Source organism: Argopecten irradians, chromosome 4 (genome assembly GCF_041381155.1).
Source record: "Argopecten irradians isolate NY chromosome 4, Ai_NY, whole genome shotgun sequence".
NCBI lineage: Eukaryota > Metazoa > Mollusca > Bivalvia > Pectinida > Pectinidae > Argopecten > Argopecten irradians.
The window spans coordinates 49404886-49432616 of NC_091137.1; the positions used below are offsets into that span (position 1 = coordinate 49404886).

Sequence of the window (27731 nt, forward strand, 5' to 3'; positions counted from 1 at the left end):
GATAACAAGAACCATTTCAATCATTAAATTTATTTTATTGTGTGTCGTGTAAAGATTGTATTCAGACTTACCAGAAGCCGGATATTAAGTAAACAAAAAGTTATACACAGCATAACATTGTAAGGCTACATGTACTTGTATTAAAATTTGATGTTGGTTTGGGTAGAATTCTCCAGTTCTACATGAAATATGAAATATATGAAAGTTAACCGGTAATGAGGGTTAGAGAGAATAAAACTATGGTTTTGGTGGTGAAAGAAAGCCAGAAAATCCAAATAAAAGCCATGCACATAAGGGATAATGGAGTAACATTCACCGCATGTAGGCTATATTATCTTGTACTTTTTGAAGTAAGTACCTAACGATATATGAACTGAAGTCTATTAAAGATAAAAATGCATCCACCTAATTATGAATCTGATGCAGCATGACAAGACAGACGACAAAGTTAACGCTATAAGGCCAAATACATGGAAGACTGATATTTTGGCAATGTTTTTTCTCTCTCTAATAAATGTCTTGGAGGTAAACTTGTAGGGTATAACAAGATGGAATACTATGCCTAGTGTCTTGTCAATATTCATTTCATAGATAAAACTTATTCAATAAGGAAAGCTTCCAATTGACCCTAGTAGTGGACAGTCGGACCCTAGTAGTGGACAGTAGGACCCTAGTAGTGGACAGTCAGATTCTTATCCTATTATTTATCAATCTGTCATCTGGCCAATATAATGTTACCACAGTTATCACAAAAATTGAAAACGAATTTTGTTACCAAGTCCCAAAACTTTTCTGCATTCATTTGTTAATCTTCAATAGTACCTATATATAGATATAAAAAATGCCCATGTAATAAAATTGTATAGGAAAACAGCAAAAATTTATATAAAATTACATTCCATTTATAATAAGATATGTGAATATGTAAACTTTGTCCACTAAGTATAATGGAAAGCCATGAAAATTGATGCCAGGAAATAATGATAAGCTTATTATAACGACAATGGATAGCATACAACTATATATATTGCACTATGTATTAAAATACATGAGAATCATGTATATGGATATGAATATCAAAATTAACATCTTTATCCTTCATGTTTCAAAAATCATGATATGTGATCAGGATATGTATTCAATAACTGAACTTTAAACAAGATTATGATAACTAACAATTTTGTTTGAGTTTAAGCCAAAACTATTGCAAACTCATGCATTAACATAAATTATCGGGTCTTCTTATTCTATATCTGCATATTAGGGAGTTATCTACCTTTGCGGGTAGGTATTGATTGTTACGTCATCTGTTAACGAGTGTAATTTCATAAATTTCAGAGAATATGATGTGAAGTTTGATTACAAAATAATGACGTATGTCACAATGGATACCTACCCACAAGGGGGATAACTGTTGCATGCAACGACGGAACAACGGAAGCGGAAACCTTGTGGTTGATCTGATAATATGACAAAATATCTCTCAGAACAAGGCGACATAATCAGCTGAAGAATCATTTTCACCTTTCACAGAGACAAGCATTCCCAGACTAGCACTAGATATACATCCATACTCAAAAAATCTACTCCAACAGTAGACCTCTACCGCCTTGTACACATAATAAAAATAATTTATCAAAAAATATTCATTCTGATTAAATAAATATCTCTTCTCACTTAAAAAGCAAAATTACATATACCAAGCACCTTGCTGATACACAGAGAAAAGCTGTACTTTATATCATGTTATATATAAATATGGAAACTGTCTGTCCAGACTTGTTACAGGAACACAATGGAATCACACAAGACAATGGAAGACAGTAATTGTTCTTTAACTACCGAAACAAAATCTCATCGAGGTCAGGAATGTCCAGCTGACGCTAATAGAGAGATATTTCTTTTCACAGACATACTGCGTAGTGGCGAGTTCAGGAAGGAGTTACCCCCCTTCTCCGGGGACACTGGTAACAAGCGTTTTCCTCGCGGTGTAGCTATAAGTTTTTCCAGGTCTATGATATCTTTGGCCTGTTCTATTAGAGCACCTGCTGCCAGGTTCACATCCTGGGCAGCGAATTCTAAGCGTTCTGTTTGTGAATCCGACAACACTGATATATTGGTTAGATCACTACTACAACTCGTCTGCAGCAACGTACTTGTGTCCTGTCCAGAAACTGCCATTAGTTTAGCTGTGCCTTTCTGTATCAGCTCAGAACAACGACATACCTTCCTCACATCATCTGTTTTACCTACAAAAACAATATTTTTTTTAATGTAATATTTTACAATTTCTGAAAGTTAAATGAATAACATCATTGGTTGTGTAGCAATCTGTTGTTTTGTGATTGCTTTGCTTTTAAATACTGTAATATTGTATTTTTATACGATTTTTTATTAACCTAACGACAAATGTTTTCTTTTCTCATAAAATGTGCTATAATCTATAAATAGTACAGTGTTAATAACACAAATGTCATTCATCATGTTACCTGTCATTTCATAATAAATTAAGCCAAATATTGAACGAGAAAAGTTCAAATGAGTCTTCATGGGTAAAAAAGTTAAAATGGTTAAAGGTGCCAAAGGTTTGGTAGGGATTAATTTAGCACAAAAATTGAGAGAGGATAATATCCAAAATATACTTCTTACAATTATTAGGTGCTATCTGTTATAAATATTCTGCATTTGCACATTACGGAGTTATCTGTCTTTGCGAGTAGGTATTGATTGTGACTAAAGGTGTTTTCGAGCAAAAACTATATACTTTTGATAAACACAAACGTCAAAGTTTTCTAATAAATTAATGTCACAATGGTTACACACAAAGACAGAATATATCAAAGTTAATTATTACAATTAAATCTGATATCTACGTCAGCTTACCTTCCATCACAGGTGTAACACTCTGTAGCAGTAGACTGACTGTGTCCAGTAGGTTGTTCACCTGACTGACCATGCCCTGTGACCGCCGGTATCCCAGACTATAGTACTGACTGGGCACACAGTCTCCTCCGTCCTTCAGGGACAAATCTACCTCCATCTGATCAAAGAAACAGTAGTCTTATACATTGTATATAGCGTAAAACAGAGACAAATCTACCTTCATCTGATCAAAGAAACAGTGGTCTCATATATTGTATTTACCGAAATTGGGATATTTTGGCTTAATACTTGTCGTTTGGCATAAAAGTGCCAAAATTTAACACACCAAAATTTTGGCTACGTATTTATTTGTTTGTGTAACTATCGATTCATCTACATGCCATTTATTAGGTACACATGAACACGTACTCTCTGGTAATTTACCCGATCGCGTTACATAAATATACATTTCAGGTATGTGCTGTCGAGTAGAAAAAACGTTGCCTGTACAAGTCTTTCTTTTGTGCAAACATGTTTATAATTAGATGTGTGACTTTTAATTATTTCCAGTGAAAATTTAACCATCCTATTTTGAGACCAAAATGCCAAATTATCCCGATGTCAAAATATCCCAATTTATAGTATACTAGAATACTGTCTAAATGATTGACTAACCCACAGCAGATCCAAATGGCTAAACTGATGCCATTTGGATATGCTGTATAATTTGGGTCAATTAGTAATTAGTTAGAGGGGTATAAGAGTCACGAGAGGTTGGTCATCGCCCGTTAAAAACTATCATGTCAAATTATGTTAACGACAACTGAAGTTCAGCATTTTACAGCATGATTATTCATGGCATTGACTTTAATTTGTTTTCATAATATCACAGTATGAAAAAGCATATCTCAATAGTCAAAACCTATTCAACAAATAGATGGTTTTAATACTATATATTTGCTATAATTCTGCTCAAGGAAGGTGGGGTATTCAACGAATAGGAGTTTGAGCTATAAGGCGATTTAATTCATGAAATATACAGGGGCACAATTTGGACCATGTGATCAGTTCAACCAATGAAGGGTATTAGAGAAATGTAAGTTCAAGTAAGAGGAGTTATACTGTAACTTTAAATACCGTAATCGACCCAATAAGTGCCCAGGGCGCTTAAAAAATTGATAAAAATGAAAAGGTGCTAATAAGTCAAAATTATTGCAAATTTATACCATTTTATGTAATTTTGGTCCTTATTTATGCATGGGCAATTGAAATTGAGGCCTCAAAAAGGGTGAAGGGCACTTATAGGGACATGGGCGCTTATTGGGTCGAATACGGTATTTTGTTTTTGTTGAATAAAAACTGGCCATTGAGGATGCTGTACAAGGACTTACCTGTATAGTCTGACATTTATTGAGGAGAATCTTACAGGTGGAAATCAGAATCTTCACATTTTGTGGCACCTCCTCCAGTTTCTGCAGTAAGTATTAAATGGTTTTAAGATTCAAGTGAAACATACAAAAAATCATGCATCTGTAAAAATACATTCACTTCAATAAAGTATTGCTATGGAGCTACAACACAAACTAAATAAATTGTAATGCGGTTTGAGATGAAAGTACATTTTGATTTTTGTGTTTTAGCTCCATAAGATTGAAAAGTATTCCATTATTAATTATGTTAATTCCAGTAATTCAATCTAATCCCAAGAAATACCAAATTTCTTTTACCTTGAAATCATAAGGCTATTGTTACAATTGATGACATTTTTTTTTTTTTTTTTTTTTACATTTAAATGGTATAAAATAAATTTAAAGCCAAAGAAAATGCTTGTTGCGAGCGAAACTGAATTACACCAAACTGAGGACTGAGATGAAGAGCAATTTGTTCTTTAATACTGCCACCGTACCTGGTAAGGAGCTGAAGCCTCGGTAAACTCCTGGGCTCGCCTCTCATGCTCCTCCATCGTCCTGATGGCACTCTGTAAACTTTTGTCCACCAGAACATCACACCCAGACAGGAAGGCTTGACATACCTCTCCACATAGCTACAAATACACAATCCTCTCAATACACGCAAGAATACACTGACCTCTCCACATAGCTACCAATACACAATCCTCTCAATACAAGCTAGAATAGCACTGTCATGTAAGTGCTTAATTGATAAAGACTTTATTCTCATTAACCCTATCTCTAAGAACAAATACATATATATATATATATAGCCACTTAGTTCTGTGACATCAAGTTTTTGCAGTTCTTGCAGTAGTAGGGTCATGTGGAATATTAGATCCCTGAGATATTAAGTAAACCGACTTGTGTACTCTACAAATGACATACCACTGGTTCCTGCTCCTTGGCACACCTGTCCAGTGTTAACATGGCCATATCTGTAGCCAGGGACATCTCCCCGACCAGCTGACACACATCTAACACACCGTCCCTCAGCTTCACACCCGAGTCCTCTACCAATCGCTCTAGGTCACCCTGACAACCTTGGAACAGCAGCACAAGCTGGTTACCGATGACCTTGACCTGTCCACGGAATCTGTCAGTCAGGCTGCTAATGGCCGAATACTGTCCAGTGTACATGGATGACCAGATAGCCCAGAGGGAGGTCAAAGATTGGAGGAGGCTGACTAGCTCTAAACTTGTTTTCTCTAAGCTTTCTCCACAGTCTGAAAATAAAAGAACATTTGCAGAACTGCAGTAACAAAATGAACTAAAATAGAAATACAGCATATAAATCCTTATGTTACCTGTAAATTGATGATGATCTTACTTAGAAAATACATATCTCACAATATATCATTTATGTTACCTGAAGATACTGTATCTCACCTGTAAACGAGGTCTGTGAATGTTGACTGTAATTCTGTATAACTTTCACTCCTTTTAGAATTTTATCACAGCAGCTGAGCAATTTGTCCCCAATACTCTCCTCATAATAGAAACCTGTAAACAATGCAGAAATCATACAGGTTCAAGGTCATCTAAAGGCCTTCTTCTCATTAACCATTGTAATTTCATAATGACCTGTTCTATATTTCTACATTATTAGAAATGTGTTAAAGAAAGACAAGAGGTCTAAGGGCCTTAACATACTTGACATATGAGATAAATTTGTAGTCATCTAGTTTCATAAGCTCTGTGAATACTAAGTAAAGTTATCATATCCATGAGAACTAATTATAATATCAATGATATAGTAAAGGGCAATAGCAGTGGAAGTTACATGTACTACAGTCCAATAAGTCCGATTTGTGAACTAAATCTAAAAAATAGAGTGGCCAACTCCTTACCATGACAGCTGTCGATGTGGTCCCTCACCAGCTTGATACAGAGACTGGCTATCTGGACATTAGAACTGGTCTGTATCTCCTGGTCAACACTGGGCTGGAGGTCACTGATGCTGGTCATGCCCGAATGAAGTTCACTGACACTCGTCATGCCTGAATGGAGATCACTGATGCTTGCCATGCCAGTATTAAGGTCGCCATTACCTGTCAATCATTACAATAGTTTTATAAAGGAATGCAAAACTGAAATATGTAAGTCCTAATTACAATCTACACATCTAGTAATGTACACATCTAGTAGGGTTGTGAAGGAGACTTACTTAATGTTGAGACCGGACACACTACACAGGATTGTGAGAGAATGATTGTGTGACTTACTTCTGTAGGTAGAGTTGAGACAGGACACACTACACAGGGTTGTGAGAGAATGATTGTGTGACTTACTTCTGTAGGTAGAGTTGAGACCGGACACACTACACAGGATTGTGAAAGAATGATTCTGTGACTTACTTCTGTAGGTAGAGATGAGACTGGACACACTACACAGGGTTGTGAGAGAGTGATTGTGTGACTTACTTCTGTAGGTAGAGATGAGACAGGACACACTACACAGAGTTGTGTGAGAGTGATTCTGTGACTTACTTCTGTAGGTAGAGTAGAGACTGGATACACTACACAGGGTTGTGAGAGAATGATTGTGTGACTTACTTCTGTAGGTAGAGTAGAGACTGGATACACTACACAGGGTTGTGAGAGAATGATTGTGTGACTTACTTCTGTAGGTAGAGTTGAGACTGGACATACTATACAGGGTTGTGAGAGAGTGATTGTGTGACTTACTTCTGTAGGTAGAGTTGAGACTGGACACACTACACAGGGTTGTGAGAGAGTGATTGTGTGACTTACTTCTGTAGGTAGAGTTGAGACTGGACACACTACACAGGGTTGTGAGAGAGTGATTCTGTGACTTACTTCTGTAGGTAGAGTTGAGACTGGACACACTACACAGGGTTGTGAGAGAATGATTGTGTGACTTACTTCTGTAGGTAGAGTTGAGACCGGACACACTACACAGGGCTATGAGAGAATGATTCTGTGACTTACTTCTGTAGGTAGAGTTGAGACTGGACACACTACACAGGGTTGAGGACTGGCTCCACTGAGATGGACTAAATCCCAGGCTGGTATTGTAGCTATGGTAACAAACAAAACTTAAATGATACAATACATGAATAAAATGTTTCTTCACAACCATTGAAACCAATGACAGAAAGTTTTATTTTTCTGTTATTTCAGTCTTTATTTTACTGGAGTGTAAGGAGGCCTAAACATTCAGTAATAATTCCTCTCCATCTAATAACAGTTTACAGGGAATGTGAAAGCTTGAAAATCTGAACAGTCGCAGAACAGATAATTTATGGGATAGGATTAGGTTCCTACCTGCGTGGAGACTTGCAGGGCGAGTTTTTCTGATCGTGTTCCCATGTATCACCAGGATCGTGAAACACTTCATCGTCAGTGGAATTATCAGCATCATTCTGTGGTAGAAAGAATGGATTATCAAACATTCAGGAACACTGAGCTTCATATTAGCAATACAGGCTATCAGTAGAATTATCAGAATAATAGAATCTTGACTAATCACCCCCTCCAAGGAGATGAGACTAAAAATATTTTACCCTTCTTTGGGGCGAAACTCTTTCACACTGCCTTTCTCCATAGAGACAAAGGTATCTCAATCCAAGTCGGTGCTATTGGCTGAAAATTCTTTAGTTAATATTGAATAAAGGTTCTCAAGTAAATTCTTGTGAAAACCCGACCAAACAGTGTAAGATAAAATACCTGGTACAAGTCTCTCATTTGCATCAGTTTCTCCTCAAACTTGGGCAGGGTCCAGAAGGTACATACAGCCAGGTTGGTGTCAGTGACTTTGATTAATGTCTTTACATGGTTTGCTTCCTCCATGTAATCCTCGCGAGTAAACTCCTGTGAAATTAAGACAATCAAAACATGTTCTGGGCAAAAGTTTACAAATAAGATGAAAGACAATTTAATTATGGTGGGGCCTAATTACAGCATAGTTTTCATTTTCCCTGGTGTAAAATTTCGTGAATTATGCTTGAAACTTATTCGGACGGTTTACATTCCCGAATTATCTCAGTGGCCTTTGACATCATTCTTACAACATAATTTTGATAAATTTTGTAAAGTATTGAATTTCACGAATTTGGATGGATCAGCGAATTTAGGGAAATTTCTGATGCTGCTAGCTTCACAAAGGAGCCTTAACAAATCAAAGCCTGTTGTTGACAACCACTTTATGAGTAAATACTAGTGGGAAAAGTGACCATGTTATCACAAATGTGAAAGTTTCATACTGGACACAAACTAAACTACCATTCCCAGACAACTGTTGTTCCTTACCATATTTTTCCTGAGGTACTGGCTGATCTTGTTGGCCTCCCGGAGTAGCAGTGCCACCTTGTACAGGTCAGTTTTACCGGGATGGACATCCTGGTACCGTTTAGACAGCGACGTCTCCTGTCGCTTCTGTTTCAGAGATTCTAATTTCATGGTCACCTTCTGTTTCTCCTCCTCCAGTAGCATTATTAATGGTGTCTTTTTACTTGGCACATGGTCAGCCACCTATAATAATTTAAAGTGGTAACATAACTGTGGCCTGGAGATTTATATTTTCATAAATTCTTCCATCATCTAGATCTAAATCAAAATGACAATATTTGCAGTTCATAATATGATATTGTGTTTAATTATTGCATTAAGTCTTCTGAAGAAAATATCATGATATGTATCACGATACCCACCCCTAATTACTAGGGCGGTAAAAAATATCCGGGTACGGGTCGGGTGGGGGAAGTAACCCTGATACTTACCTTTTTAGCAACCTTTGCCTCCATTTCCTGTCTTCGTCTCCCAGCAACAACTTGTTGTTCTAGCATCTATAACATCAAGGTCACAATGGTAACAAGTGAGAAAAAAAATCCCATTCACCCCTCTAATTTCTCAATGGACTATTCCAACTTAGAAGAGTTCAAGTGTGTCTTCGGGAGTGAAAGGGTAAAATCAACTCATTTCTACATTATTTCTGACGCTGTTCTGTACAACTCTTTATAGGTTATGTATCCTGGCTCTTAACATACATACCTCCTATCTTCCATTGATTGAGTTTTTCTATAAGCCTCTGTACTTATTTTATTTCCTGACCTCTTCTATAAGCTTATGAGGCCCTGTAGCTTCTGTTTCTTGAGCCCCTGTACTTATTTTTTTCTGTTTCTTGAGCTACTCTCTATAGCCCCTTACTTACTATTTTCTTTTGAGCCCTCTATAGCCCCTTACTATTTTCTGTTTCTTGAGCTCCTCTTAAGCCCCTATACTTATAAGCCCCTATACTTACTATTTTCTGTTTCTTGAGCTCCTCTATAAGCCCCTGTACTTACTATTTTCTGTTTCTTGAGCTCCTCTATAAGCCTCTGTACTTACTATTTTCTGTTTCTTGAGCTCCTCTATAAGCCCCTATACTTACTATTTTCTGTTTCTTGAGCTCCTCTATAAGCCCCTCTTACTATTTTCTGTTTCTTGAGCTCCTCTATAAGCCTATACTTACTATTTTCTGTTTCTTGAGCTCCTCTATAAGCCCCTGTACTTACTATTTTCTGTTTCTTGAGCTCCTCTTAAGCCCCTATACTTACTTACTATTTTCTGTTTCTTGAGCTCCTCTATAAGCCCCTGTACTTACTATTTTCTGTTTCTTGAGCTCCTCTATAAGCCCCTGTACTTACTATTTTCTGTTTCTTGAGCTCCTCTATAAGCCCCTGAGCCTCCTGTCGTGACTGCTCAGCACGCTGCACCTCCTGTGACTGATCCTTCACTACTTTCTCCAGTTTTTTAAGTTTTCCTTCGTATCCAGACTTTTGTGTATTCAGAACTTGTTCAGCTTCTTTTCTTGCTTTTTCTACTTCTTGCATCATTTCCTCCTGAGCTTGACGACGAGCTTCCTCAAGCTCTGCCTGAAGCCTGTAAGAGGTATTGTTACTTTCACTATCTATTATGTACATACCAAGTAAGATGACATAGTGGAGTTATTAGAGTGAATTGAAATATCTGAAGGTAAGTTTCTATATGGCAATATAAGCTTTGACACTTATATTCTGTTCTGTATAGTATATCTGTAGTGGTCAGAGGATGTACAAGACTTCAGTTTACCCAGCTAAGTTAGGCAAAAAAAAAAGTCTGTTTACGGTTACATTGGCAAAAAAAAATAGGGTCGGTCAGTCGGGACGTTTTTTCAAAAATCTTTTTTTTATTTTTTTTTAGAATTTTTCACTCTAAAATGATGGCCGGAACTGTAGTCTGAGATCGAAATCCCGACTTAAAAAAAAAAAATTTCATAGAAAAGTGGAAAACAAAATTAGGGTCGAGGGTAAAAAAATAGGGTCAGTCGGGTAACCCTAAACAGACGTTTTTTGTTTTTTTTTGGCCTTAGCTATACAAACCTAGCTTCCTGGACCTGTATCAGCTCCTGTCTGGCAAAATCAAAATCTCTCATCTCATGGTTGTTGGCTGGCACCTTGTTGGTCACCTCCTTGGGATGATTAAACCTGTACAGAAACCATACAATAATCATTGCTTCCAATTCTTATACAGGAAAGTAGGATTAAATATGGAGAAAGATTAAGGTATGTTTTACTTGTCATATGTGCCCTTGTTCTGCCCAAGGAACTTCAGAAAGTTAAACACAATATTTCTGTTCAATTTTAATGCTTTAATAATGTTTAATATACAAACCTTTTCAGTACTATCTTTAGTAATGACAGCATGAGAGGTTTTATGATTCTTACTCAAACTTGTAATGTATGAACAAATATTATGTTTTGTTTCTAACTTACAAGTAGCAGGATCATCAGAGCACAAATGAAGAAATGTTAAAACAAGCAGACAATACACACCAGACAATGAAAACCTTTCCTGAGTTTATCTTGGACATATTCCTTAGTCTGTCGCCAACAGGTACACGCCAAAATGTGAAACGTTTCCCTTTGTCATCAGCGATATGTTAATTACCTACACCATATTAGATGTGGTATAATGAACCAAAATTAACCAGAGCATTATAAATTTATTTGTCTAGAGATTAAAAAGTTTAACCTAATTTGAACTTAGGCAGTCTGCCAAAGGTGAGATACAAGTAATCTAGAGGATTAATTAGGCAGGAATTAATACAGCAGTTATATATAGCTAAATAGCACAGGCTCAGGTCACTAGTACAGGCTCCAAGATCAGGAAACAATCTTACACTTAGCCAATCAAAAATGATGTAACTAATTGTAAAGTCAGCTGAGATTGTGATAAGTCTAAACTTACGGCTGTTTCATAATCTTAATTGACACCAAATTAAAATAGCTTACTCAGCAAGTTAGTGGTGAACACATCAATAACCAAAACACATTTGTATGTGGTTATATTTGAAGTTGGAGAACAGATTACGATAATGGATTCAGCATGACATTTTAGGATTATTTTTAATTCTATGAATTCAAATTGCTACATCACTCTTTAAACATAACATACATGGACAAAGTTTCACTAGACAGTCCTTAACAATTACTGCTATACTTCAGCCAATAAATCTGGTATCAGATCACTCTAAACTCACTAATAAAATCTTCTAAAGGCACACAATAATAAGTTAGATTACAGTAAGATGAAGGCCAAAAACTTTTTCAGCACTATGTTAAATAACTAAAATGACTTGTCCAAACTTGAGATTTCTTTTGTGGAACATTTCTAAAATAAATGCCACTTTCTATCATTTTCAATATTTATGGTATTTTTTTAATGGATCGCCTAGTTGCCTGATACTCTTGGAACAGGTTACAGTACTAAAACCACACTCTATAACAAAAGCATTCTATATACATGTATAGTGTTAAAACATACCTGAAGTAGTGGTCCCCTCCAAGTATCACTCGATCTCCCTGTGGTTGTCAAAAAAATATTGTCAAATGTACATTCAACAACAGCCTTAAAACAAAGATTTATAGAATTTGAGATCAGTATTTTAGTCAAGCTTTTCTCAACTTAATCCATAGGTTTACAAAAAACTTATATTTCAAGAAATTTGGGATTCATTAAGAACAAACTTAAGCAACCAAAGCCTGACAAACAGAATGTCTCTGTACATGTTAATTCACATAAATAGGTCAAAACATCTAAAACAATAACAGCCAAGCGAGTACCTATTGTAAGTAAATTAGCGCCCCACGGACCCCAGGCATAGAGGAATGTAGCCACTCTGTACCACGCGGGTACCTATTGTAAGTAAATTAGCGCCCCACAGACCCCAGGCATAGAGGAATGTAGCCACTCTGTACCACGCGAGTACCTATTGTAAGTAAATTAGCGCCCCACGGACCCCAGGCATAGAGGAATGTAGCCACTCTGTGTGTGATTGTAAGATTTAAATAAGATTATCACTGCTGATCTGATTCTTTTTAGCAATAATGTGGATGTTTCAAAGGTTTAAAATTACTTCCCAGGTTTTCCTTCTCAATACAATCTTAAATTTACTTCTTAACAAGAGGCCCATGGGCCTCACCTGAGTTAGAATATATAATGAAACAAATAATGAAACAAATTAAAGACATATAAACACCATATGCTGGGCCTTGAAGTTGGTCAGTGATTTATAAATTTGACTTTTTAGACTATGAAGAGTATTTGCTTCCATCAAACCTGTGAACTTAGAGGTATTTTTTGAAATTTTAATCATTTTTACCCCTTTTTTAGCCCCGCCCCTCTGCCCCCAGGGGGTCGGCCAGGACCAATGTGGATATGATATTAAAATGCTATCTCAGGCTAATAATTCTAACCAAGTTTGACTCATTTCCAATGAAAATTGAGCAAAAAATGCTCATAAATGTGTTTTCCCTATATAAACTATAGTAAACTTGACCCCCTCCCCAGGGGGAAACTAGAGACCCCAGGGTCATATAATTCACAATTTTTGTAAAGGATCTTAAGACCTTTCTATTTATGAAGAGTATTTGATTCTACCACATCTGTGAGTAGAGAAGAAGATTCTTGAAATTTTACTCAATTTTACCCCTTTTGGCCCCTCCCACAGCCCCCTGGGGGGTGGGGACCATACAATTTTGATTGGCCTTATACCTTAGAAGGTTTGTGCAAAATTTCATTGAAATTGCTTCAGCAGTTTTGGAGAAAAAGTCGAAAATGTAAATTGTTTACGGACATACGTTGCACGACGACGGACAAAAGGCGATTAGAATAGGTCACTTGAGACTTCGTCTCAGGTGACCTAAAAATTTAACAGCAATAATTACCAGGTTTTTCATCTTTCAATTTAATACACTTATATAGATAAACTACTATACTTTGAGCAATAACAGTCCAACATCAGGTTTTAAACAGTAACTAAATCATTTTGAATCAGAACACTTAGTAATTCACTTTAATCTACATTAATCAGTAATCCTAGTATCCAATCTTTATTGGCCCCTTTCTTTGTTCAAAGTAGATACAGATCTAGGCTAGTTTAAAGGTCTTATCATGATGTTATCAGCTGATACGGACACGCCCCTGAGCACCCGTGTAAACAAGAAGTACCTGTACACACGCCTCCGAGGCACTGGTGCAAAACCAAAGGCTGCACATAATGAATGAGTGGAGATTTGAATGAAGATTTCTTTATAGTATGATTACAATGTAAACAAACAGTCAATAATTGTTATAGTTAAGAGACCATTGATGTACATACTACGTCTCATCCTCAAGGATATGATAATATTTACATCATACAAATTTAGCACTCAATGACCAATACCAGGTACAAAACACAGTCTTACCTAATATATCATATATACAAAAACTATTTCATAGGAACAGGTGACAAGATATCTAACCAATAATTTAAAAAGATTTTGTAAATATGGTCATAAATACAATTTTTATTATAAATCAATGAATCAACATATTCCCTACAGCAAATACATCTGAATTGGAATTAAAAATTGTAATAGTGGTTAAATAAAATCACCACTTCATGCCAGTACAGTTAAATAAAATAGCTTCACCAACCCAATGTAAGGGAGTTAACTTTTTATTGTAATATCTCCACATCATGCCAGTAAACTTAAATAGCTTCACTGACCCAATGTAAGAGAGATAACTATTTATTGTAATACAAGTGTCGCAGTGATGACATCAAAGCTGAGTACCTAATACGATACTTACATGATGGAGGATGGACGGCTCCGATATACTGTTACCGTTGACATAAGTTGGGGCGTCCCCGATCGGTGTGACTGTAACCACACTATCCACATTGTTGATAATGCTGGGAAAAGACAGAACAAAGCCCATAGCAACAAAGAAAATAAACAAGTCAAAAGAATTATTTACTGATTAAAATTAGATTTAGATTTTTACACATTTTACAACCTTCTGCATAATACATAATTGAAAAGCATTGAAAATAGTATTTAATTACGAATTACTATTTCTCTCTTGGAGAAATGTAACTAATTACAATTGATTGAGAAGCGAAAATAAAACTAAGTATCTTACCAGTGGTTGTCAGCAATGAGAGCACCACTGAGCTGTATTTCATGGTCTGAGCTGGCACACATACGTCCCACACGAGTTTGGCCCTCACGTATGATATACAGTAACATCTCAGACAGCTGAGGGTCTTCGTTCAAGTTTACCAAGTTAGGCTGTTTGTTGTCTACTTTAAAAGCCACTCCAGATTTCTGGAATAAATGGTCATTTCTTTGTAAATATATAATACTAACTTTTAATTCAGTGAATTATTGTACATCTCTAGATTTCTATACAAATCTACTACAATTAAAACACAGGAACTATACATAAATTCCGCTTACCTCTAATTGTTTAGATTCAGCCACCTTCCTTTCCTCAGACTGTTGAAGACGCTGCTGCCATGACCTTTAAATTGAATAGAGCTAATGAATTAAAATATCTCTCATCATGTTGGTCAAGGGATGTCAAGCAAATAGTTAACCCAGTTAAAAGACAAGAAATCATAGTTTAGATCTCCTATATTCCTAACTAGTATCTGCCACAAGAATTCCACGGAAGTGCATGTGTCGCCAGCACAGCAAAAAAATATATCTCTCATCATGTTGGTCAAGGGATGTCAAGCAAATAGTTAACCCAGTTAAAAGACACAAGAAATCATAGTTTATATCTCCTATATTCCTAACTAGTATCTACCACAAGAATTCCACGGAAGTGGATGTGTCGCCTGCACAGCATCACAAAAAATAGTTATTTACAGTTGAAAATATTGTTAATAATTTAGGTGAAGAAATCAAGTTCTATAACTCTTGCAAATATTGATGGATTTTGAAAAGTATCGAACCCATCTAAGATCTCATTGATATAAAGCAATATACCAAATTTGGTTGGAATCGGACATTAAATACTAATGTTTTCAAGCGGAAGCCATGTTTCGACTATTTTGAGGTCCCGTAACTCTCGCAAATATTGACAGATTTTGACCAGTATCGAACCCATCTAAGATCTCATTAATATAAAGCAACATACCAAATTTGGTTGAAATTGGACAATAAATATTTAAGTTATCGAGCGGAAACCATGGATTTTTCTGTTTTGATGATTTTAAAGTCCCGTAACTCTTGAAAATATTGACCGATTTTGACCATTATTGAACTCATCCAAGATCTCATTGATATAAAACAATTTATGAAATTTGGTTGAAATTGGAGGATAAATATTTAAGTTATCGAGCGGAAACCATGGATTTTTCTGTTTTGACGATTTTAAAGTCCCGTAACTCTTGCAAATATTGACAGATTTTGACCAATATCGAACTTATCTGAGATCTCATTGATATAAAGCTATATACCAAATTTGGTTGAAATCGGACAATAAATACTTCAGTTATCGCACGGAAACCGTTTCCCGGATGCCGACATAATGATATCTAAGTGTCGCCCTTGTGTCGCAGGCGACACAAAAAATTTATCATTATTTTGATGAAGTCGGTCGGATGGAATTTAGTCAGGTCATTGAGTGAAGTGAATTTCAATATTTAACATATGCAGGGACCAAATCAATATACATTTTTGTACATAGTATTTCAAAGACTATATGTCTTTAACTCATTCACCACTGAAGACACATTGGAACCGATTCAAACGCTGGAATAATTCATAATGAATTTACAGGGGTGAGTTTGGGACAACAAGGTTCAAATTCACAAAAAAGGAAAACTGAATTCAAATTAATCCTACACTATTCCTTCTACTACAGTATGACTATGCCTGTGTCAGCCTACCTCGTAATTTCCTCCATCTCCCGTTCCCGGGTCAAAAGTCTTTCTTTGAGGCTGGCTATCTCTACGAGGCTCGCTGTGTGGGTGTCGTCAGTCATATAAACAGAATGGTTCTTCAGTCTCTCAATCTCTGCCCTCAACTCTGGAGTACATAGCACAAATATCACAACATTTAACAAAACTTCGTATATATTAATTGGTGATCTCAGAATACATAACAAGCTTGAACAGTTTTGTTTTGATTAAATATCCAATACAGCTTAGACTGCCATAAGTTCTAAGTAACAGAAACTATCACTTAAACGGCCTCCTTTTCTGGTATGTCTCTGTCAGCTGTCCAGAGAAATAAAAATATAGTATTACCAACATTGACCAAAAATGTGCAATGAAAGGGCAGAACAAGCCAGGATACCATTATATATTGATCCTCCTCGCCTACCCCCGTGGTGGAGTAACTTAACATGCCACCGTAAACAATCCTGAAATGGGTACTGCAGGTACAATTTCCCACCTTGACATGGTTTTTCATATGAGAAGTTGAACTTACCACGAATGATTTTGGCCTTCGGGTCCTCATTGACTCGTGCAATGTTAACGATGGATCTAGCCTGGCTGGCATATGTGGGTAGAGTTAAGGTGAAACAAGAATAACTGCATTTTACAATCCATTTCTCATATCTCACTTTTCCCAGTGGTTCATAAAACTACAGAAACATTGAGAAGGATCATCTACTTAGTTTTCTTATCTCCCTTAGATGTCATTCCTGTCTGTGATAGGGGTGAGGACATTTTAAATACCTTTATCAAATCTACATGCATAGATACACCGAGTCTTTTCCTATTATATTCAGATATTGTGACCCTACACACATCGAGCTGAACACATGTATAGAAGGTGAGCCAGACCCCTATGCTATAACCAATGACATGTATAGAAGGGGAGCCAGACCCCTGTGCTATAACCAATCACATGTATAGAAGGGGAGCCAGACCCCTGTGCTATAACCAATAACATGTATAGAAGGTGAGCCAGACCCCTGTGCTATAACCAATAACATGTATAGAAGGTGAGCCAGGTTCCTGTGCTATAACCAATGACATGTATAGAAGGTGAGCCAGGTTCCTGTGCTATAACCAATGACAGTGATAAGGATATCGGAGTGTGCTCAGCGTCTCCTCTATGTGCTGACATGATGGACTGATGGTGGCGATCATGGCTGTTTTGGAGTTCCCTCCCAGACTCTCCTTCAGCAGCCTACACACAGAAAAATACAACATGTATTGAAATAAAGATTCAGATAGAGATGAGAAATACAGTACAATAATACACTGTAACATACTTTATTTATTTTCTAGAGATACACATTTTTGTGTAATTTTGCTAGAGAGCTCGAATACAAATTAAATAGTAATGTGATTATATGGGGCATACTTACCACGTGAGAACCGAGTCCCTATAAGGTATATACGGCTTCCTCTTTCTGTTGTTACTGAGGGCTTGGTCTGACAGAGAGCTGATCACCTTTCCCAGAGTCAGCAAGGACTTGTTAATATTGGCCCCTTCCTGTAACATCATCGCAAACACTTGTTAATAAACAAATTGATCATTTTTCTCCCACATACAAAGGAAAGGATATAAGAAGCATTTTCATAATGACACAATCATGAGTCCTTCGACCATGCATCAAAATTGATAGCATTATTGATATTGTACTTCATGGTTACACCACATGAATTCATGGCATCATTAGTTGCTTTTCCCAAACTTCCAGTGCAAGTATAATTGGAGTTGACAGATAAATTTCTCATGGCTATAAAGAGTTACATATCAATGAATTCACTTCCTCTAAAACTCCCTTCCCTCTATGCTTGACCTTCACCTTTGACCTGACCTGTTAACACTCACCCTTAACCTCTGACCTGAGGTATTTGCCTGAGACTGGCGTTCACTGCCTGCCAGGTCTACAAGGTTGATCTTACTGGTGGTAGAGTGATCGTGTTCTTCTCCCTCCAACTCCTCCGTCTGAAACATCATCAAGGTTATGAATTAATATAAGCTTTAAGCTTTTCTTCAGTTCCGAATACCGCTACATTAAGCAGATATGAACAATGGACACAACATGTGATAATTGACATTTGGGAGGTCCAACTTACTTTTGTTTGTGTGAGTACCAGTGTGAAGACAGAGTGGGAGCGACTACTCTTATCGTTCATGCCTGTGGCAGCTGTAGCTCGGTTCTTGTTCCCCAGGTTAATCCAGGCCTGTAATTATAAACATCAAAAATGTCTCCCAAACCATAGCCAATCTTCTAAGGAATTTAGGTTCATCACTTTCAAATAATAAGAAAAAGACTAGACAGTGAAACTACGGCTTATAACAATCAACTTATGAATTTATATTATGGTAAGTACACTATTATGTTAGATAATTACAAGTACTTTTCAACAGTAGATGTGTATATAGGACTAAGTATCAAATAGCATTATCATATGTTATTGGTGAGCTATCAGCCTATTTCTTGTAAGATAGGACATGTTGAATTATACATCTAAATTCCTGATGAGTTATCTGCCCCTACTCACCTCAACATCCTCAAACGAGTTGGTGACATAGGTAGACAATCCTTCCACGTAGGGACCAAGTGACGGGTGTTCACGTACCTTCAGCTACAATGTACAACATCTCAACATGAAGCACATTTTATTGGATTTGACCAGACTACGATTCCTAGAGATGGAATTATAAATTTCTTGTAAAATGTACAGCACATTTCCTGAATCATTACCAGGAGCAATATAAACAAATACATTGGCGGCCAAAAACACTTAATAACTTTCCTGAAATTATTGTTATATTCTAGATAATATCTAAATACTTTTGCTTTAAATGCATATTGTGTCTACAATTTTTTTTTATTCGGAACAAGTTTTCTTTTGGGTTTTGGGTTGACACTATGGTACATTATACTTACTGTGGGTTTCTTGCCTCCCTTATCTTTGTAAGAAGCCAGAAGATCATGGATCTTTTCATTGTAGATCTCGAAAAAACTTATCTCCACATTGATCTTTACCTATGTAAAAATGAGAAAATCATTTTATAAGAAATTTATTTTTCTTTATCACAATTGGATTTTTGCAGAGGCAGATATTTAAATTTATATAGAATTGAGTGCTCTGTTACAGTGCAATGATTTCCCTATGATATCACATGAAGATTTAACAGGTTCAGTTAATACACTGACTTGTGTTGAGTACTACATAAAGACATTTAAATATAAACCCAGGTGTTGGTTCCGCCCCAGTGACTACCTGTACAGCTTGTTACATAGTAATTTTTAGAACAGCATTGTGTGTCCAGGGGACAATGGAGTTGCTCCACACCTGTGATATACCTAGCTCATCAGAAATACAGCATTACCCTTACAGGCTCTCTGCACTTTAGTCATAATTGATGTTAATTACTGGGTATACCCAATATTGTAAAAAGGAAAATCAACATATCATGAATTGCTACCACTATATGTACTATAATGTTAAGTCCACACCTAATATTTTTTACATATATTTTTTTTTCTATTTGAATTAACATCTATGTAAATTACGTATTTATTCATTTCAACCTGTACCCCAATATATAGCCATGTTGTAGATAAGTGTACTTATCCCATTGTTAGTAACACCTGCCTCAGATCCCCAAGATAAACATGTAAATAAGCCAATCCTAAGGGATAGAGATATTCCAAGGTCTCGAGGATTAAGGCCGCTCTATCTTATAATCATATCATCAATATTGACCATATAACCTTAACCTAGGCCACTGGACGACGTTACTGGTCAAAGAGTGGAGACAACTGGACATCTACTAGTGGAGAGCAGAGACAACTGGACGTTACTGCTAAAGACTATCTTATGCTGGCATCAACATTCTATAAATATTATCACTACATATAGGCTTTAGTAACAGAGATTTCTGATGATAAAAGGAAATACTCAGTATAAGTTTATATGTTGTCTTCTCTGTACATTATTAAATACAAGTCTATCCTATTAAGATACATGTGATTTAACATTGATATATCAAAACTATGATTTTTATGATTTTTATTTCTCTCTCATCACCCCTGCTTTTCTCTACAAGTGTCAACACTAACACAACCGTGTTCTTCCTTAAATGACTAGTTAATAGGACTTAAAACACAATCCAACCAAGTAGTAGCTAGGTAAAAAATATCTATAATATATAATATTGAAAAGGGTTGATCATGAGTAATACTGCTAATTTCCTTCCCCAGAGTAAGTACATAACTATACAATATAAACAGTACCTTGGGTCGTACTATTCTTTATTTTAAGTCAGTACCTAACACAATTCTCATGTTTGACATGTGTATGCAATAAAGACACAAATGAAGCAGAAGAATAAATATTGAAAGTAAATGATTAAAAGTCTGCCAAATATTAGAAGATTATCATTATGTACAATGACTGTGTACAATATGAGGTGGTCACAAACACTCCCGGGTATAAGATGTATACTTATCTAAATGTATGTAAACATCTCGATAGAATTTACCTTTTAAACCATAAACAGTAAAAATAAATAGTTTTCCATTACAACATTCATCAAGATTCTTATATTGTTAAAGTTAATGAGATCTGTAATAAGTATAACGCTTACTACCAGATAATACAGAAGATATAGTCTACTACACAAGGAAACTGTATAGACAGACAGACAGAATTGACCATCAAAATCAATTAAAGCGAATCATATTGCATGTTAAAATGGACTTTTGATTTCCATTCCTAAAGTCAACAATGACAGAAATAGAGTATAAAATATAAATAGTTTATGTAAAAAGCAATTTTAAAATGCAAAAATTATGATTTTTTTACCCCAAAACTCAGCAATGTAACACCTTCATTGGTAAATGATAAAAGATAAAACAACATCACAGAAAAATAAATCCACCATAGATTTATTTTGCCTTTCAACCGTTCATTTGATTCCATTAGCTCTACTTATCTATCTAATGTGACAACCTATCTAATCTACAGTTCCAACTAGATATATGATACCTAGATATATCACAATAGCTGACAGGAGATATTTATTTAGAGCGTCCTGTAAAGTACTTGAGATTCCCTGTATATAAAGAACAGTGAACAGTAATTATGTTGTCCTTTACTCGTGTGTATGAGCGTAAATACGACAGACAGATCGGTCTATAATCTGTATAATGAGTATAATTTAACGGTATTGTATATCCGTACAGAAATACCTGAATGGATTATCCCTAATCAGAGAGGCTTACCTACTCCACATATTGACCAAAGATATAAAAGCTGTCAATGTTCCCTTTTGTAGTAAATTTTGGGGTTAATTAGTTTAACTAATAATTTTATTAACTTAAAAGTATTTTCATGGGTTACCCTTATGAGTATCTATTATAGGAGGAAGACCATACAAGTTTTAATAATGACCCTTAAAAAGGAGAAAATTGCACTAAATTAAGAAGTTCAGGTGTTTGATTGTAGATTTACATCAATTGATGCAATAAAATATTTCAAAAGGTGATGCAAAGCTCTTTAATTGTGGATATGTCTTAGAAATTAAAAAAAAATTCTCCTACTCCAACTCTATCTATTGAAGGGAACTTTGAGGGATACAATATTCACAGTAAGGTTACTTTAGGACCTGTAATAAATCTAGTCTACATGTTGTAGAACAAAGAATTGTTTATCTTTCTGCTTGAATAGGGTGTTGACATAACTTCACATAACACAATACTCAGGTGTATTACTGGACAGGAACAATACATTAAAGTAGTTGTAGTTGTATGAGAGCATTGTTACTTGATGTTGAAAACTGTTAGGTAATCAGTGTCACAAGAATCACTGCCAAAATACTAGTTAAAATACAATGATTATTACTTCACTAAAGGTGTGTATCAGAAATGTAGGAGAATGGCATTCTTAAGCAAAGTCTTAATTGTATCATAACTGTGAAATATATCTGCATAATTACTGAACATGGATACATTGGCTAGACAAACCAGCCAAGCTGTAGTTTTCAATAAACAGCTACTTAAACAAGATCTTTAAACGTCTTAATTAATGAACTGATCATCAACGACTACAAAATAAAACATGTTGATGTAAGCACTACCAACACTCATTTTAATGAACTAGAACACATTATCTACAAATGTAAACTCATTACTTAGAGAAATATTATACTATTAGAACATTTACCAATCTAAAGTACAACAACTCCACTGTCAACCAGAACATTGAAGTCCAGGAATTGTAACAATACAGATAGTTAATGAATAGTCTGGTTTCTATTGAATTTTAAAAGCTGGCAATTCTAATTGTCAGTTTATTAATTAGAGAAATATTATAATATCAGAACATTAACCAATCTGAAGTACAAAAATTCAACCATCAACCAGAACATTAATTAAAGTAAGGGAATGATAATACCGATAATGAATAGTCTGGTTTCTATTGAATTTGAAAAGCTGGCATTTCTAATTGTCGGGTTATGAATTTCAATGCCATCAACATTTGGCCGTTTATTACTTAGATGTCATCCTCCACAATCTGAAAGCACTATTCATCTTTGTATGTAGTTTAAATGAGGTCAATGTTTTGTTCCTCTTCCAAGCTATTCTATGTGTGGTAGACAATAGATGTCCTATTTTGACAATTAGCTATAGGTTGAATTGGATCTCTCCGTGTATACAGAAAACATCATCATTACCATCCCAATGGTCATAAGACATTTAAATACTCAGTATTCATTTCCTGTCTTGGTGTTTCAAACTTTTAACAATGGGTATATATATTCTACTATAGACTTCAACAAAACAAGTATGAATGAAAACAGCCACAGGGCTGGAATAAATTGGCCAATTAAGAAAGAAAATTATATTGAGATAAAATATATAGTAGAAGAAAAAGAATGGTATTCAACAAATATAAGACACTTATTTAAATGTCTCTCTAAATAAACAATTTATTAGTTATGAATGTGTATATCCAATGTTCAGATTTCATTCATCATCATTTTTCTAGCAGAAAGAATTTCATACTTAACAAGATTTACCTTAAGTGTTTCATTGTATATAGTGAAATTTGTGAAAGCTTACCTTGTCTGAATCTCTTGTGACATCGGCCCTACAAAACAGCTCCTCACAGAATCGGGGAATGATTCCAACTTCATTGCCATGCCCCATGATGCTAAAGTTATTACAAACTTAGATATGACAATGCCATTTTCAAACTGTTGATTACAATTGCAAGCTGGTATGAACAGAAGGAGACATGACCACAGGTATTCCCAATTTCCCATACAGCCATTATTAAGGCAAATGATGGATGGACTTATTGATAAAGTATAAAATTATCATATTATACATGCAATTATCATAGTAAAAAACAATCTGAAGATGTGAAGAATTTTTTAGTGAGAGTATATAACCTGTAATGATAACCTGTGAGAGAATGATTATTGATAACCTGTGAGAGAATGATTACCTGTAACTCTTGCCACTTCCTGTTTGTCCGTAGGCAAACAAACATGTATTGTATCCTTCAAAAGCCTTCCCCAACAGAGGCTGAGCCAGAAGGCGGTACACATGCTCCTGACTCGCATAATCCCCCAAGTTGTTGTCCAGAGAGTTAAAAGCATAGTCATACGCAAACTTGTGAAGGATACCAGAAGATGTCGTTACCGATGCCTCATTGCCAGACATTGAAACCATGCATCTTGACAGGTGATCACCTATCTCCCTGATGGAGAAAGCAAGTAATTATTAAAATCTGTATCATAACCATCCTCCAGATCTTTTATCTTTCTTAAGCTTATATATAATAATTATTACCAAAGACAACTTCTTCAATTTTATTTTTTTTAGAAAATCAAGAGAATCAATTTAATTATAAATCATCCACTGAGTATACAGACATCTTAAGCTTGGTTATTATTTTATATAATACCAGGTATAGAATTTGATGAAACCATTTTGGGGTCAAGTATATAGAAAGCAGAAAAGTTCTCCAAAGGAAATGGCAAAGAGTTAGTGATAGGATTAGGGTTGATTTTGGTTTTCAAATATACCTTGCATCAATAGTACCCAGGTACCGCTGTTAATATAAGTTGTTCATCAAAAATAATATTTTGAAACACATGAAATTCCGATGCATTCATTGGTTACACAATGGATAGAAAGCAAATAATAGTAAACAAATATTTCTAAAGGCATTTTGATGAGATATAAACTTCAAATATTATTTTTAAAAACTGTAAATAACCAAAGGCACAAATATGTCTTATATGAAACACATACACTAAATTACTGCATTATCCTGTGGCTTGTTATGAAGACTAATATAAGCAGCTTATGTAGTACCGACATATCTTGATCTCCTTCTTATACACATAAGTGTTACTTTTGTCACCCACATTAGTGCTGACAGCTACCAACCAAGAGCATGTACTATACATACTGTATATTACTCGAGTCAAATTCTACCCCACTGAATTGAATGATTGTTTATGTCATTTTATCAAAGAAAAATTAATTTCATTTGTAATCAGGATTATCCTTATATACCATCAAATAAAATACAATAGTTATATTTTATACATTACTATAATTTAAGCTAAGCATTTAGAAAGCACAAAACCACTTAAGTTCCCCTAATATATATATATGAATCACTTGTAAGTATATAAGTTTTATCTGACATGATGTTACAGAAGTGGATGTGAATAAGTCACATATTTTACCAGATAATAAAGTGCTTTGTTGTGAAATGTGTCCTCTTCCAGTTTAACCTATTGACTATACAAACCTCTGTAAGAACGGACGCATTCGGACAGCCACAGTCACACTGCTGCTGTCCTCATCATCCAGTCCCATGAAATCTCCACGGAATTTGTCACAGGACATCTGGTAACATGGGAGATCCATTTGTACGGTAGAGTAACATTCTGGAGTGCTGAGTAACTTGTTATCCAGAGTAAACCTCCGCACCGGTGTTGACTTCATCCCTGGACTGTACTCGCCAACAATACTTGATGATGAATCTACATGCCCCTCGACCGTAACCCTCCGTGCTGCCTGTTTTACTGGAGTTAGAAAAGAATCAGTATCTGGGGTTTTACAAAATTCAGTTTTTAATTCACTTGTTGTTGTCCATGCATTTCTATCATCCCTAGAAATTGTTATTTTTGCATCACATTCATCCTGTCTGCAAAAATCACTTGTAGTAATTGTGATTTTTTTATCGCATGCCTCTGCATCTCTACCAGTGCTTACTGTTATTCGCTTATCAACTTTAACTCGACTGTCACCAAAGTTTTGTTCTGGATTTGGTTCAATATTTTCTTTGCTGAGTGGGTCACTTGGGTCAATATTTGACAGTACAGTAACAGAGCCCTTGTCTCCTCTGTCTATAAACAGAGACACACTTACTGGGTCAGGTTTTATGTGACCGACAGACTTTGTACCACCCACAGAAGTTTCCATTATTTCAGTATTGAAAGAGACAGCTCTTGAGCCGGGGGTACCCCGGTCTCGTATATCAGTAGGCAAGGTCGGCAACAGCCGTTTACCTCTCGCTTTGCTCCGTGGGGTCTCCATATTTTTCCAATCACAAAACAAAATGACAGATTAGAATTGTTAGAAGAAAAGTTCCTCAAAATTGGACACTACTTCAAATAGTGTTTCATTTGTGAGAGTTATACATGCACATCATAGAGAGCGAAGGAAAACAAGCACGGAATTCTAGTCAAGTAGCCTTGTGATAGTTCGAAATCCGCCGTGAATCCACAGACGGTAAACAATCGAATGGAGTCTAAACTGACGAACACACAGGTGCCCGTTTTAACGAACGTCTGCAGACACATGCATAAATGCACCACTAAAATACAATCCATGCATTTTCTTACGCCTCAAATATTCCAGCTCAAACGTTAATGATCGCTTCTGTGTATAACATATGTAGACTTAATCCGATGAAGATTAAAGTCTTTCAAAAATCCCTCGTCGCCTTCCCGCTGACATTTATCGAATACAACACGGTCTTTTGATTGGCTAATATTATTCGAAGTGTTACTTCTAGCAAGATGTTCGTTGCCGTAAAAGTACATGTACTGAACCAAATCAGAACGGAGTGCGACACCGCCGTTTCATCAAAGTAGATCATGTTTCATCGAAAATTGTTTAAAATTGAGAGTATCTCGTGCAATTAATATTAATTCATAGCACTTACATCTAAAAATAAATTGAAGCAGTCAATATTTTTTTTCAATTATCCTAAATGTAAGAATAATGACAAAAGAATATATTGTAGTCTACTAGACGATGTACTAATAATACTGTGACCAGATATTTAAATATATTAATTATATATTAAAGTCTCTGACAGGACGTAACGATATAATGTTTAATTATTCAGTTGCTAATTTGATTTCATTATCTATTTAATTGAATTAGTAATTTCTTATTCGTTCGGCCAAGCAGTAAACCAAGATAACTCTGAGAACATTTTAATTAGAAAGCAAAATAAAAAGAAGACATATTTAATATTACTTAAGCCTAAAAACAAAATTCAATTTTGATAGGCCATGTATGCATCCTTTTTTTTTTTTTTTAACAAGTATCTTCTAGGAATTAAAGATATATAATCATACTGGTATTAAACCTAATTTCTATTATACAAATGTAATATATAAAACGTCTTATCAAGCAGCTCATTGTTTGCAAACTGATAGGAGCCAATTATTTTTGCATTATATCTCGGAGAAGATCAATGGTTTTTAAGTGATAATATGACTTATAAGTCACTTATAAATCCTTGGAGAAGATATAAATATTTAAATATATTAACACATGCGTATCTTTGGATGAAATGAAACTGTTTCAACCAAAACTGATAAGAAATAATTAACCGGAAACATATATACATACTAATATATTTTTCTGAATTAACTTACCTTTTTGGAGAAATCTTGGAGGTCTGAAGATTTGATAGCTGTGTAACTCCTTCATGGCTGTTAGTTCATTCACATCGAGCTATCAACATGTATCTCTCGCAGTGGTCACTTGAAGAACTGAAGGAAACTGGTCCCGATCTTTTGATTTCTGGATCCTCGGGGTATTGTCATAAAGCTACAGGTATATTGTCACCTGTCGCCAATCA

At 35.5% G+C, this 27731-nt stretch overlaps 1 protein-coding gene across 3 annotated transcripts; it reads right to left on the reverse strand.

Annotated features, from left to right (window-relative positions):
• LOC138321923 (kinesin-like protein KIF14) lies at positions 1 to 27728 on the reverse strand. 3 transcript variants are annotated; one of them, XM_069265956.1, is made up of 30 exons: positions 27526 to 27728; positions 25380 to 25656; positions 24060 to 24314; positions 23672 to 23762; positions 19490 to 19588; positions 19101 to 19184; positions 18672 to 18779; positions 18424 to 18540; positions 17954 to 18081; positions 17670 to 17772; positions 17065 to 17134; positions 16521 to 16659; positions 15082 to 15145; positions 14765 to 14949; positions 14432 to 14534; positions 12119 to 12156; positions 10675 to 10779; positions 9961 to 10195; positions 9055 to 9120; positions 8585 to 8806; positions 8003 to 8146; positions 7601 to 7698; positions 7265 to 7353; positions 6164 to 6364; positions 5703 to 5816; positions 5202 to 5539; positions 4769 to 4906; positions 4254 to 4334; positions 2884 to 3040; positions 2 to 2249 (listed from the first exon to the last, which is right to left on the reverse strand). In XM_069265956.1, the coding sequence occupies exons 1-30, from the start codon at positions 27578 to 27580 to the stop codon at positions 1864 to 1866; spliced, it is 4290 nt and encodes a 1429-aa protein (XP_069122057.1). In that variant the 5' UTR covers positions 27581 to 27728; the 3' UTR covers positions 2 to 1863. The 3 variants fall into 3 exon arrangements, with proteins under 3 accessions (XP_069122056.1, XP_069122057.1, XP_069122058.1); XM_069265957.1 differs by lacking the exon at positions 27526 to 27728 and adding an exon at positions 26479 to 26611; XM_069265955.1 differs by lacking the exon at positions 27526 to 27728 and having other exon boundaries at positions 1 to 2249; positions 25380 to 26618.
• Between the last annotated feature and the right edge of the window lie 3 nt (positions 27729 to 27731).